We start from the raw sequence: 12,961 nt of genomic DNA, 5'->3' as shown, positions 1-12,961 counted from the left end.
CATTGATTGTCTTATATGTATTTTATCATTAATAAAAAGACCATTGAAAGAAAAGTAGTTTGTAAAGAATTGTTTTGCTGTATTGAGAGACCTGCCTGAGATTAACAGATAATTTACTCAAGCTGAAAAGTGCACCACCAGTGATGATGATTCTCAGACTGAGTGAGGTTGTGACGATATGTAATTACTTGCCATAAAGTCCTTTTTTATGAAGTTACAACTAATTAAACACATTCCTGCACATGCCTAAACATGTTTAAACACATTAGCAGCAGTGTTCAAACATTGTAAGTGAAAGAAGTTTGACTTCTGACCCAGCTCCGAAAGCTGCCTGAAATGGACCACACTAAATGTCTGATTACTAGCAGCCAGTTTGTGCTAGGGTGGAAAGCTGATATTGTTGGGAAGAGGAGAGTCTAATCTTTAATTTGGTGTATAAAGGCAAAATTAAGCAACATTTTTCTACTTGTCAGCGCCAGTGTACCAGGCGATGTACGAGTTCTTACCCCTTTTGCAAAATAACTTCCGCAAAATCCCACCCCCCCAACCAAACTCCACTCCCCGCCCGCTCTCCGCTTCCCCAACGGGCGCTGACCTTCGGGGACGTGTGCATTTATCAGACCCGTGGTGCCCCGGCTGCTTTGGTGACACTAGATGACCTCGAACTGATCGCTGGCCCTCGTGGTGGCGACGTCTCATTCGAATGTCTGCCCTATCAACTTTCAATGGTACTTTTTGTGCCTACAATGACCACAGGTAACGGGGATTCAGGGTTCGATTCCAGAGAGGGAGCCTGAGATCAATTATTATTAAATTATTGATGACCATATACGACAAAGAATGACATAATGTGCCACACTCACGGCTGATGAAGGGCTGGATGCTGAGGGTCAATGAATTGTGTGAGATGTGTCAAATCTGTTGGTTATTATTTTTGTTCATTATCATATGTAAACAAATGTAGGCAAGATTTTTAAAATATATTTTGCATTGAAGAAATAATTGTCTGCATTCAGATTGAGCTCTATATCATCAAATCAGTAATGATTGGATGACTAATGTGCATAACAAAGACATAAATATTACATAAACCAATCCTTTTAGCCCATTATTAAGTGGAACATAGTAAATTAAATTAAATGGAAACAGTCAAACACATCTGCAGAAGCATTGACAATTGTATTGATTTAATATACACACATACAAATATTAATAATATGCATTTTCATTAATATCTTATGCCACTGACAGTATTCGACCAACACTCAAAAAGCACTGCTCAATAGCCATGAATCTATGAATGAAATTAAAATATGAAACCTTTATTTGCAGTGTAAAATCACATTGAACACATGAACAACACACAACAATACAATACTTAATCACAGAATGTCAGTGCCTGTGTTGTGCATCAATAGCTCTCACACACTAAAATCACATAGATCAACATGTAAATATGCATCCTCTCAATTATTTCGCATCAGTTTTAGAAACCAGCCCACATCAAGGTCCACACTTTCCTGACACACACACACACGCACACATTTTTTACAAACACGAATCCAAACATGCTGCAGAAATGCACAATTCCCCATGCTCTCAGTGACACACAATGCAACAATTAGTTTGCAAAAATGTACCCACTTCCCGGTGATGGTAAAGTAGTTGACTACAGCTGCTCTACAGTGTTTTCCATTTTCATTATTTTATTTTCATCCTACTACATTTATTTTATAATGCTTGTGCTGTTAAGATTTCACACTATGTACTTACTGACACATAGACTTATATTTTGTTGATGCTTATGTACATATCTACATACTTAATTTAACACTTCATAGCATATTTCATTAATTCCCTCAAGCATATCACACATTATCTAATGGATCTGAAATCCTTGATTGATTTTCTTCATTTGGTCAAGAGACTAACCTCAGTCTCAGACAGGGATCACTGTAGCTATCAGTGCAACATGTGTATAGTAGCCGCCTAGCTCAGGATTTGTGTATGCTCCGCAGTGATGTGCATCATATAGAAGTCAACCTGATAAACCCCCAGGGGCCGCCATGTTGTGCAGTTATAAAAATTGCCATGGAAACGGTTGCTTCTTAAAAATCTTCTTTGATGATTGATGTGGGGGCAACCATCAAAGGGATTGCTGGCCTGCAAATCCTTATCAAATTCAATCAAAGAACCAAAAACTCTAGACATTAAAGGATATTTCTTTGGTCCTCTGAACTACCAAACATAAATAACAAGTTATTAGCTTGTGAAAATAATAGACCGTCAACTGAGAAGACCACAGTCCTCATTAGTGAAGACAACAATCCTGCCTACGGAGACAACCGCTGATTTGTTCAGTAAAAATTCATCAAGAAGACACTGCTCTCATAACTACAAATCCCCCTTTATCAAAATGGACATCCTGGTAAGAATTATTTTTTTTTTAGAAATGTATGTTCAGGTTCAGGTCTTTTAATAATGAATTCCATGTTTCCATTTTTCAGACATGTGGAACAATGCAGTCTGAGATTAAGGCTCTGAAAGAGAAGCTCAAACTGAATGATGAGCTTCTGATAAGGGAGCAGGAGAAAATGACAGCTCGCTCTAAAGCCCACATTGGTGTCCTGGCTGAACTAGCTGTACAGAGCAACAAGGTGAAGGCTCTGGAAGAGAAGCTCAAACAGAACGATGAGCTTCTGATGAGGGAGAAGGAGAAAATGACAGCTCACTCTAAAGCCCACAATGGCAAACTGGCTGAACTGGCTGTACAGAGCAACAAGGTGAAGGCTCTGGAAGAGAAGCTCAAACTGAACGATGAGCTTCTGATTAGGGAGAAGGAGAAAATGACAGCTCACTCTAAAGCCCACAATGGCAAACTGGCTGAACTGGCTGTACAGAGCAACAAGGTGAAGGCTCTGGAAGAGAAGCTCAAAGAGAACGATGAGCTTTTGATGAGGGAGAAGGAGAAAATGACAGCTCACTCTAAAGCCCACAATGGCAAACTGGCTGAACTGGCTGTACAGAGCAACAAGGTGAAGGCTCTGGAAGAGAAGCTCAAACAGAACAATGAAATTCTGATGAGGGAGAAGGAGAAAATGACAGCTCACTCTAAATCCCACAATGGCAAACTGGCTGTTCAAAGCAACAAGGTGAAGGCTCTGGAAGAGGACAATGTGGCTCTGAAGGAGAAGGTGGCCCTTTTGAAAAGGGATTTGAGCAGGCTTGAGCTTGTGGTGACAGAGATGGAGGAAAGGCAAGCTCACAGCCAAAAGATTGACTCCATGGACAAGGAGACTCAAACCAGCGATCTGCTTCAGGATGAGAATAATGCTCTTCAAGAAGAGCTGATGAAGCTCAGAGCTTCTTATCATGAGGTCTGTCTGAATCAGACTACCAACCAGGAGAAGTTCGACACTGAGCTCCAGGAGGAGAAGCAGGAAAAGAACGTTCTCCAAGAAGAGCTGATGAAGCTCAGAGATTCTTATCATGAGGTCTGTCAAAATCAGACTACCAACCAGGAGAAGTTCAACACTGAGCTCCAGAAGAAGAAGGTTCTCCAAGAAGAGCTGATGAAGCTCAAAGCTTCTTACAATGTGGTCTGCCACTATCATGAAGCTGACGTTTCCAGTCGGGAGCTCAATGGAGAGAATAAGGATGATGTCACTGAGGAGAAGTCTCTCTCCAGTGTTCTCCCTGAGAAACCAAAGAAGACTTCACTCTGGAAGAGAATCCGCCACGCTCTGGGGTTGAGAAAACCACAGTGTTGGAAGTAGTCAGCAGCGCCCATCCAACAGCACCTGAGCTGACCTTACCCAGTGTTGTAATGTAACGAAGTACAAATACTTCTTTACATTTCTACTTAAGTAGAAATTTCACATATCTGTCCTTTACTTTGTTATTTTTATTTCTGACAACTTTCACTTTTACTCCACTATATTTCCACTATATATTAAGTAAAATGTGTACTTTTACTCCAATACATTTCTCCTAACCATCTTCGTTACTCATTACTACAAATTAAAATCAGAAGAAATTTGAGTTGGTGACGTAATGCCGTAAACTTTTTGTGGTATATACGTGTGCCTGCAATATATATTATGCCAGTGGGTGGCAGTGTCACTCGATGTACCCCATGAAGAAGAGAGTGACTGTGACTGGTACCTGAATAAGAAAGAGTAAAGTTTGTTCCTCTGAATTAGCTTGCCTGTTAGCTTCTTTTTTCATATACACTAAACAACACATTCGTTGTCATGTCAACCGCCAAGCACGAAGAAGAAGAAGTCCCGCTTGTCTGGGTGTTGTGGTGAAAAACTAAGTTCCACTCGTGGTCCAAAAATTCCAAAAATTCAGTCAAATAAAAAAGCAGTAGAAGTCAACTTAAAAGCCGCAGAGTTTTATTGTCGACAACAAAACCTGAGAGCATTCAGTAGCGAGCCGGAGGTGCACCAGAAGAACTCTGACTAACAGTGGTGTTGCTCCGCTTTATCTATCCTTAAGGGCCACACCTGTTACGACCTTCCCCCTGGAAAGTCTCCAAGCACCGGGGTTACTTGCGTACGTTGGACTTGAGTTTACCCCTGGAAAGCCTCCAAACACCTGGGTTGCTTTGGCCTTGGAGCTGGGACTTTCCCTCTGGAGAGCCCCTACCGTACCATGATGAGTCTCTTTTTCTTTTACACAGTTTTTCTTACTCTTGACACCATTATATCTGTCCAAACCATTTACTATTTTTTAAAAGATATTTGTCTCTGATTTTAAACCATTATATTTCATTCTTGTCAGACTGCCTTTAAAAAAAAAAAAGATTATCATTTTTTCACACAAGTTATACATACACTACATACTGATTGTTACACATAGAGTATATTGTTTGATTCGTTTGATGATTCGTAATATATGTCTTAAACTTATTGTAATCATTAGCAATTTATGTTATAATCACTCCTCAGTTTGCAGTGCAGATTAAAGGTACATAGTGACATTCATATGGGACACAGTGTAATGAACAGAAATTTTACTACACGGGCATGTCACATTATTGATGCCATCATGGAAGCACTTGCTGCCGGCTCTGCTGCTAACGTTAATGCTCCGGTAGCAGATGACAAGCATCTCGACTAAAGTGGTGAAACTTGGTGAACTCCGTGATGGTGATGAAGATAACGTTACACCGGCCGTATTTTCAAGAAATATTTTCGTAAATTGGAGTGAAAGATTCTTCCTACCGGATTAAGTGCCTGTTATGCCTACAGAGAGTGACTGAAATATTGGCATTCAAAAACTCCCCGTCCAACCTGAAGAAGCACATCGAGATAGGTTAAATACATTTTCATTCAATGAAGCCATAATGTCATGTTGGGACCTGGTATCTGTGAACCATAGTTGGGCCTACATGTGTAGTCAAAAGCCTGACCGCATGTCTCCTTTGCTCTGGAGACAAAGGAGAGCTTGCAGAACTCAGTCTCCCAGGGTGCTTCATCTTCACATATAGGTGGTAAAACTGCTCCTGAAGACAACTCTCAACCACTATTGGTCACTGTGTGCCCCATGACCCATGAGGTCACAAGGCCAATATAAGCCGAGTTTCCTAGCTCTCTTCTCTGTTCTGCCTCTTCCCCTGCTGACCGCTCCTGGTGGAGTAGGTTCTGTCCCTGCTCTCCCAGCCAGGGAGACTTCCTCCCTACACAAGCTCCTCAACTTCCAGCAGGCCTGCCTGGAGCAGACTGCTAAAACCTTCCAAAGGCAGTGACGCGAGAGCCTGCCTAAGAACTTCAGCACAATTGGCCACGACACAAGGTCTGACCAGCAGATGCACAACAGGAGCCACAAACCAACAAGACCACTTCACTCGACTTCAAACAGCACATCCAAAAAGGACCTTTCCCTCTTTTTCATGGACGGGTAACACAACTGGGCTCTATTATTACACTAGGCTAAGCAAAGGACTGTTTAGTCCTATTTCTATTTCATGTGATGTTTATAAGTTTGAATTGTGTTGTTGTGATATTTGGTAATATGTTATTTGAAAGTTAATGTTAGTTCTGTTATACTGATCAGTTTCTTTGCATGCATCTAACTACTTTCTTTAACCTGGCACCAACACCTCACACACTCATTTCCACAAACTTAACACATACATGTGATCTCAGCCACATGGTCTCAAAACTCCATCTTCATTAATGCTGCATAAGTGTGAATTTTGCCAACCTCTACACTGTCAAGAATTCCATATCCTTCAACTTTGCTAGCTATTGATGTGGTAATTTTGGTTATAGTTATTTATTTAATTATTAATCAGAGTTCCAAATTTGTAGTCAGTAAGACTTATTTCTTAAATTGGCTATCTTTTCCCTTCCTTTGAAGGGTTGTGCCCCGATTTATCCTTTATCAGTTTAATATTAATATTTTTAATATTAATATTTAATATTTCTCTGATAGCCACATTTATTGAATGCCCAAAAGCACACCATTTAATGGTGCCCCGCATGAAGGAAAGTACATAATCGTACCCCGCGCAAGGGAAAGTACATAATAACAACATTTTTGGTGCTCTGTGTGAGGCAAAGTCATAAATAATAACATTATTTTGACTCCTCGTGGAGCACAGCACAACAGTCAACGTTATTTAAGTGATCGCTGCTGATGACGGGCTCTCCATCTCCTCTTTAGTCGCATCCATTTTTTTCGCCTAAATATTGATTTATCCTCACCCAAAAGGCAGAGCATATTCTCCAGTCCCTGCAAAGGCTTTGTTCTCACATGTGAACTGGTCCACGCACCTCTCCAGCCAGACACGTCAGATGAAGATTCAGAGAGACTGCATGGAGAGGACACTGTGATGGGAGAATCTCCAAGAGTAGTCACACCACTGGGGCTGTGAGGTGGCCACCTTCTGTGTTTTCCTCCTGTGGATGACTGCTCTTCAGGGTAGGACAATTTCTCTTCCAGGAGTCTTTGGAGCTATTATATATGGATTGTTGGACAGAGCTGGAATTAGTGATACTGTGGCTTAATTGTTCATTTCTTCTTTGTTCCACAGGCACAGCAGCAGTGCAGCACGGCTAATCTCCAATTGGGACATGATGTTGCAACTTATCACCTAACTAATACTATTTCCAATAATGTGACTATGCCACGGAAATAATTCAGAAAAGAAAGGAGTACGCGGGAATCAAAAAAGTTTTAAAAGAGAGAGGAATCCGTTTCTAGACACCTATGGCCAGAATGAGGATACACTGGGACACCGGCCCATGGCCATGGCAACAGGTAGGAAACAAAGAGGACACCGCAACACGAGCAAAACATAAACTACAGAAATACCGAGGAAAGGACAAATAAAGTATGTAAGTGCATCTAAATGAATAGGTAAGTGAAAGATAACACATGTTAGACACTGAAGACAAATAGTCTAAGAGATTGTATATAGGTCTTCAGTCTTCACTGTTAGGACTGATCGGACGCTGTATGTGTGAGCTATAATGATTACTTCATTCCCAAAACACAGGCTCTCTAGTGGTTCCAAGAGTCTGTAAGAGGAGAGCAGGAGGTAGAACTTTTAGCTATCAGGCTCCTCTCCTATGGAACCAGCTCCCAATCTGGGTTCGGGAGGCAGACACTGTCCCAGCATTTAAAGTAAAACTAAAAACCTTCCTCTTTGACAAAGCCTATAGTTAGGGCTGGATCAGGTGAGTCCTGAACCATCCCTTAGTTGTGCTGCTATAGGTTTAGACTGCTGGGCGAACTCCCATTATGCACTGAGCACTTCGTCACTTCCCTCTGTCTCTCTGTCTCTCTGCCCCCCCACACCTGTTTATTTATTTATTTATTAGTTTTAACATGTCATCATGTCAAAGTGTCACTTTGTCCTCCCATAGTCCCTCTGGCTCTTCTCTCTCTCTCGTTTCAGATAACTCTGGCACCGGGACTGCAGGACAACAACGACTACCATCACCATTGTTATCATTAATTACAATAACTCAGTAATTCATTAATATATATAATCCTGTTGTAGATCACTACATTGTTATTGTTATAGTCAGCCCTGATACTGATGGTGCCCAATTGTTCCCGGTCTCTCTCTCTCCACCTCATCTCTCTCTTCTCTCCCCCGCTTTCCACCCATCTCTCCTTTCCTCCCCCCTTACTTTTCTTTCCTCACCCCAACCGGTCGAGGCAGATGACCGCTCACATTGAGCCTGGTTCTGCCAGAGGTTTCTCCCTGTTAATGAGGGAGTTTTTCCTCCCCACAGTGCTTACTCATTGTGGGAACTGTTGGGTTTCTCTACGTTAATATTGTTTTAAGGTCTTGACTTTTAAATGTAAAGTGCCTTGAGATAATGTAAATTATGAATTGGCGCTATATAAAAAAAATTGAATTGAATTGAATTAATGAGACAGATGCTCAAGAGAATCTGGATAACAAGAATGGACCTCACTAAGGAGGGGCCCCCATATTTCATCTGAATTTCCCCTCAACCCACGGGGGAAACGTGGGGGGCAAGTGCCTACTGATGTATTCTTAGTTCGATTTTTTTTTTATTGCTGAGTTGCTCAATGTTCTTTTGGCTATTTTTTGTTCTCATGGTATATAATATATATATATGTATATATATATATATCATGGAGTATAATGCCATTTTCCAAAGCTATAAATGAACAGCATATCGTTAGTGTTGTTAAATGTCAATGGGTTAAATAATCCAATTAAAAGGACTAAGATAATTTTGAAAATGAGAAAACTTAAGGCTCAAGTTATCTTCATGCAGGAAACACACCTTTCCCAGGAAGAGCATGAAAAGCTGAAGAAATGTGGTTTTAGAAACACCTATTACAGTACTTGTAAACAAAGGAACAAAAGAGGTTTGGCTATACTTACACAAAACTCAACAAAATTTGAATGTCTAAAAGAAATCAAGGATACAGAAGGACGATATATTATAGTGAAGGGGAAACTACAGGAAGAGATGGTTACCTTAATTAATGTATATGCCCCTCCAGAGAGTACTAAACAATTCTTTAAATCATTATTCCCAGTCATGGCCTTAAAATCTGAAGGTATAGTGATATGTGCTGGTGATTTTATTATGATAATGGATCATAGGGTAGACACAACAAGTATAAAAAGAAATAAGACACATATATCTAAATTTGTAAACATGTCGTTGAAGGAACATGGACTGGTTGATGTATGGCTTGAACTGCATCCGAGGGAAAAAGACTATACAAATTACTCTACTTTATATAACACCCCTCGCCCGGGGAGTAACTCAATGTAGAACCGCCACTGCCCTTAAGGAAGGTAGATTGCCACCCTCATGTAATGAAGCAATCATATCTGTAATCCCCAAGGAGGGTAAAGACGCAGAATATTGTAACAATTACAGACCCATTTCTATGCTCAATGTAGATTACAACATATACACATCCATTATAGCAAGGAGAGATCAGAATTTCATGAAAGAATTAATTGACGAGGACCAAACTGGATTTACTACGGGACGACAAACATTAGCGAACATAAGAAGGACCCTGCAAATAGTAAACTCGATACAAATGAAGGAAACTAAGGCTATATTGCTGAGTCTTGATGGCGAAAAGGCTTTCGCCATTAAATGCAGCAATACAATAAACCAGAATCCTATAGCTAGAATAAAAATGAATGGTAGTCTAACAAAAAGCATAAAGCTACAGAGGGGAACACGCCAAGGATGTTGCCTGTCCCCTCTCCTCTTTGACTTATACATTGAACCTCTGGCGCAGGCTATAAGACAGTGTGAGGAAATAAAGGGAATACATATTAAAAAACAAAAACATGTAATAAGTCTGTTTGCAGACGATGTAATAATATATTTAGAAAGACCTGATACAAGCCTAACACATTTAAGTATATAAGTATATACGGAGACCACTCATTATATAAAACAAATGTGAATAAAACACAGATTCTGGCTTTTAATTATACCCCTTCCCAAGAAATTACAAATGCTTATAAATGGAAATGGAACTCAGAAAGCATAAAATATCTTGGGGTAACCCTAACAAAACAGATAAGCCATCTTCAGAAGATAATTCCAGCCATGTTTTCATTGTGATCAGATTCATATACAAATTAAGAGGATATTGAGAGATGGTCGACCATATCACTGGAGTTGAGTTCAAAGATTGACATTATTAAAATGAACATTTTCCTGAGGCTATTGTATTTCTTCCAATCCCTTACTGTCAAGATACAGTTAGAAAGATTTAAAACCTGGGACAAAATGATATCGCGGTTCATTTGGAGTGGTAAAAAACCAAGAATAAAATATAGCACGCTACAACTGGCTAAGAATCGGGGGGGTATGGCACTCCCAAATTTAAAGGATTATTATGAGGCAGCACAACTTGGTCAAGTGGTGTGACAAGCATTATAACTCCAAATGGAAAGAGATTGAGATGAGGGTGGCTAACAAACCAGTGCAATCCCTTTTGGGCAACATTACATTGATAAAAACTACTAAAAGGTTCAATAGATCCAATAACCTCCCACACACTGATTATCTGGGCTGATTTCAATAAAAGGCATAGATTGGAAAAGAAAGTGAGATTGTTGAGCTGGATTGCATATGATGAAAGATTCAAGCCAAACTTGAGTGACCTGACATACAGGAACTGGGAGAGGAAGGGAATCACTGCCATGTGTACAATACTAAAGAATGGAAACATAATGTCTTTTCAGGACCTTAGAGAAATGTATGGATTAAAAAATTAGGATTTTTTTTAGATAACTACAGCTAAGGGATTATATTATAAGGGAAATAGGGAGCGCAAAAATATTAAACGGAGTGATAGATGTACAAATGCGAGTATATAATGGGTCAAAAATCAAGGTGGTATCTGTGTTATATAAAAACCTCAGAGACTGTACGAGTGCTTCAACTGATTACATTAGGGCTAGATGGGAGACAGAGCTGGTGTCCTGCAGTCAGGCCCCCAGTTCAGCCAGGCAGGGCCTCACAACCAGACACAGGTTAGGTACTAACTATAGGTTAGAGAGCGATTCAGAGGAACTTTATCAATACCTGTATCAAGAAAGATACTTATTAATGGAGGAGGTCGTAATTCATGATTACTCAGAGTAGTGAACCTGACTGAGTATAGAGACGTTTACATTGGTAGAAACCTCCCGTTTGGCACGAAGAAATTCTTCTTTCATTAAATTGTAAAAACTGTGCATGATTGATTTCTTCTGTGGTTGTTTAAAGAATCAGTGGTGTCAGTGATAGTGCTGTGCTTTAGAGTTCTGGGAAACACCACAGGGCAACTACAGGTTACAGATATTATTCATCTTTGGTTCATCATGTTCAGGAGGACAATATTAAGATCAGGACAGAGATTATACAAGGCTGGGTTAGGTATAAATGTGTGTGGTAAAGTATATGAGTTGCTTATGGACGAGGCAGTTATGTGATCCTGTAAGATAACTATAGAATAGATTTTTTTATTTGTATCTGAAAGAACATAGTTCCAAAGAAATCAGGTGTAATCATGACAGTGGATGTATAGTATATAGTATATAGAAGTATAGGAAGTGTCCATATCTCCATTTAGCTCAAAATCGCAGTGAAAAAATATCACAACAAAACAGCTTCTAAATAAAAGTATTAGATTCTTGTGTAACCCAGGTTAAAAATCTGTATTAAAAACAATAAATTAGTTGATTGAATGACGACAAGTGAAATTCATGGTGGAAAAATCAATTCATTAATACTACGTTTTGGTTAATAATAAAAAACAGATGTTTATCTAAAAGGAGAGATAGAACCATAATAAAATAATTTATAGAGAGTTTTAGTTTGAAGGAGACGGGTTGGAGACGGTCTGTCACCCAATCAGAAAAGAAGCCCCGCCCATTGAGCTGATCGGAGCAGGTTCACTTCCTCTGAAGTTGCCGGGAAGAGAGAGAGCAAGGCGCATTAAGCAGACACTCACCATAGGAAGATAAAACAAGAAAAGTGGATCAGACTCGGAAAAGCTGCCGAAGAAATCTCCCGGGACGACCAGGACCTGTGTGAGCACAGTCGGAGGAACCTCTCGGGAAGAGAAACGCATCGGTGAGCGGCCGTCTTGATGTGCTAAAGGCTAATAGCTAATGCAACGAGTTAAACCGTTAGCATAGGAGCTAACATCAGAGCACTAGCTCCGGTGCTGATTGGCGCGAGAGAGACACGCTACGACACACCACACATTAATGCTGAAGGCCTGATCCGACATTTTAAAGGTGCATTGTGAGACATTTGTTTGCTCCTTTGTTGCACATAGAGCTGTATTATGTGTGTGTTTAGCACCTTATTTGTGCATTCTAAGCTCATCCAGCCATATTTTATTAGCTGTGCACATTACATATTTTTCTTTCTAGATGATTGATATTGTTTTATGTGCTAATTACGATGTAAAGAGCACAGGATATTTTGATACTGTTGATTTGGAGTGAGGAAGATTATTCAATAACATAATCTGATATTTTGAGTGTTGCTTATTTTATTACTGAACATTGTGATAGCATGTTGCAACAGTAATTGAGTAAAATTGTTATTCTCTATTAGGCCTGGGACGATAACAAATTTTGCTGGACGATATATTGTCCCACGAATTATTGCCGATAAACGATATTATTGCCAACATGATAATATATCATAATAATGCACACTCTTTCAAATACAATAAACTTTTATTTTTCAGTAATTTTTTACCATCGTAATTGTAATTTCAGGAACGTTGAAATATCCTAAATAAATAAAACAAACAAAGAATAAAATGGACTCTCAATCTCTGTTAGCAAAAACAGCACTCAAATATAAAACCACACACAACCAAGACAATAAATAAAATGGCTTATCAAGTCTCGATTAACAAAATTGCACTTCAATAAATATTGAACATTTAGGCCGTTTGTGACATGTATTTTCTTGCAGGCAAT

The 12,961-nt window shown here is 39.6% G+C and overlaps 1 protein-coding gene across 1 annotated transcript; it reads left to right on the top strand.

Moving 5' to 3' along the window:
* Positions 1–2,293: 2,293 nt before the first annotated feature.
* Positions 2,294–4,041, top strand: LOC138407674 (golgin subfamily A member 6-like protein 25). The gene is made up of 2 exons (XM_069524657.1): positions 2,294–2,428; positions 2,508–4,041. The coding sequence occupies exons 1-2, from the start codon at positions 2,417–2,419 to the stop codon at positions 3,774–3,776; spliced, it is 1,281 nt and encodes a 426-aa protein (XP_069380758.1). The 5' UTR covers positions 2,294–2,416; the 3' UTR covers positions 3,777–4,041.
* The last annotated feature ends 8,920 nt before the right edge of the window (positions 4,042–12,961 follow it).

This window comes from Paralichthys olivaceus, chromosome 5 (genome assembly GCF_024713975.1).
Source record: "Paralichthys olivaceus isolate ysfri-2021 chromosome 5, ASM2471397v2, whole genome shotgun sequence".
Classification (NCBI taxonomy): domain Eukaryota; kingdom Metazoa; phylum Chordata; class Actinopteri; order Pleuronectiformes; family Paralichthyidae; genus Paralichthys; species Paralichthys olivaceus.
The sequence above is the reverse complement of the archived record's forward strand: the minus strand, read 5'-3'. Positions and strand labels throughout refer to the sequence as shown.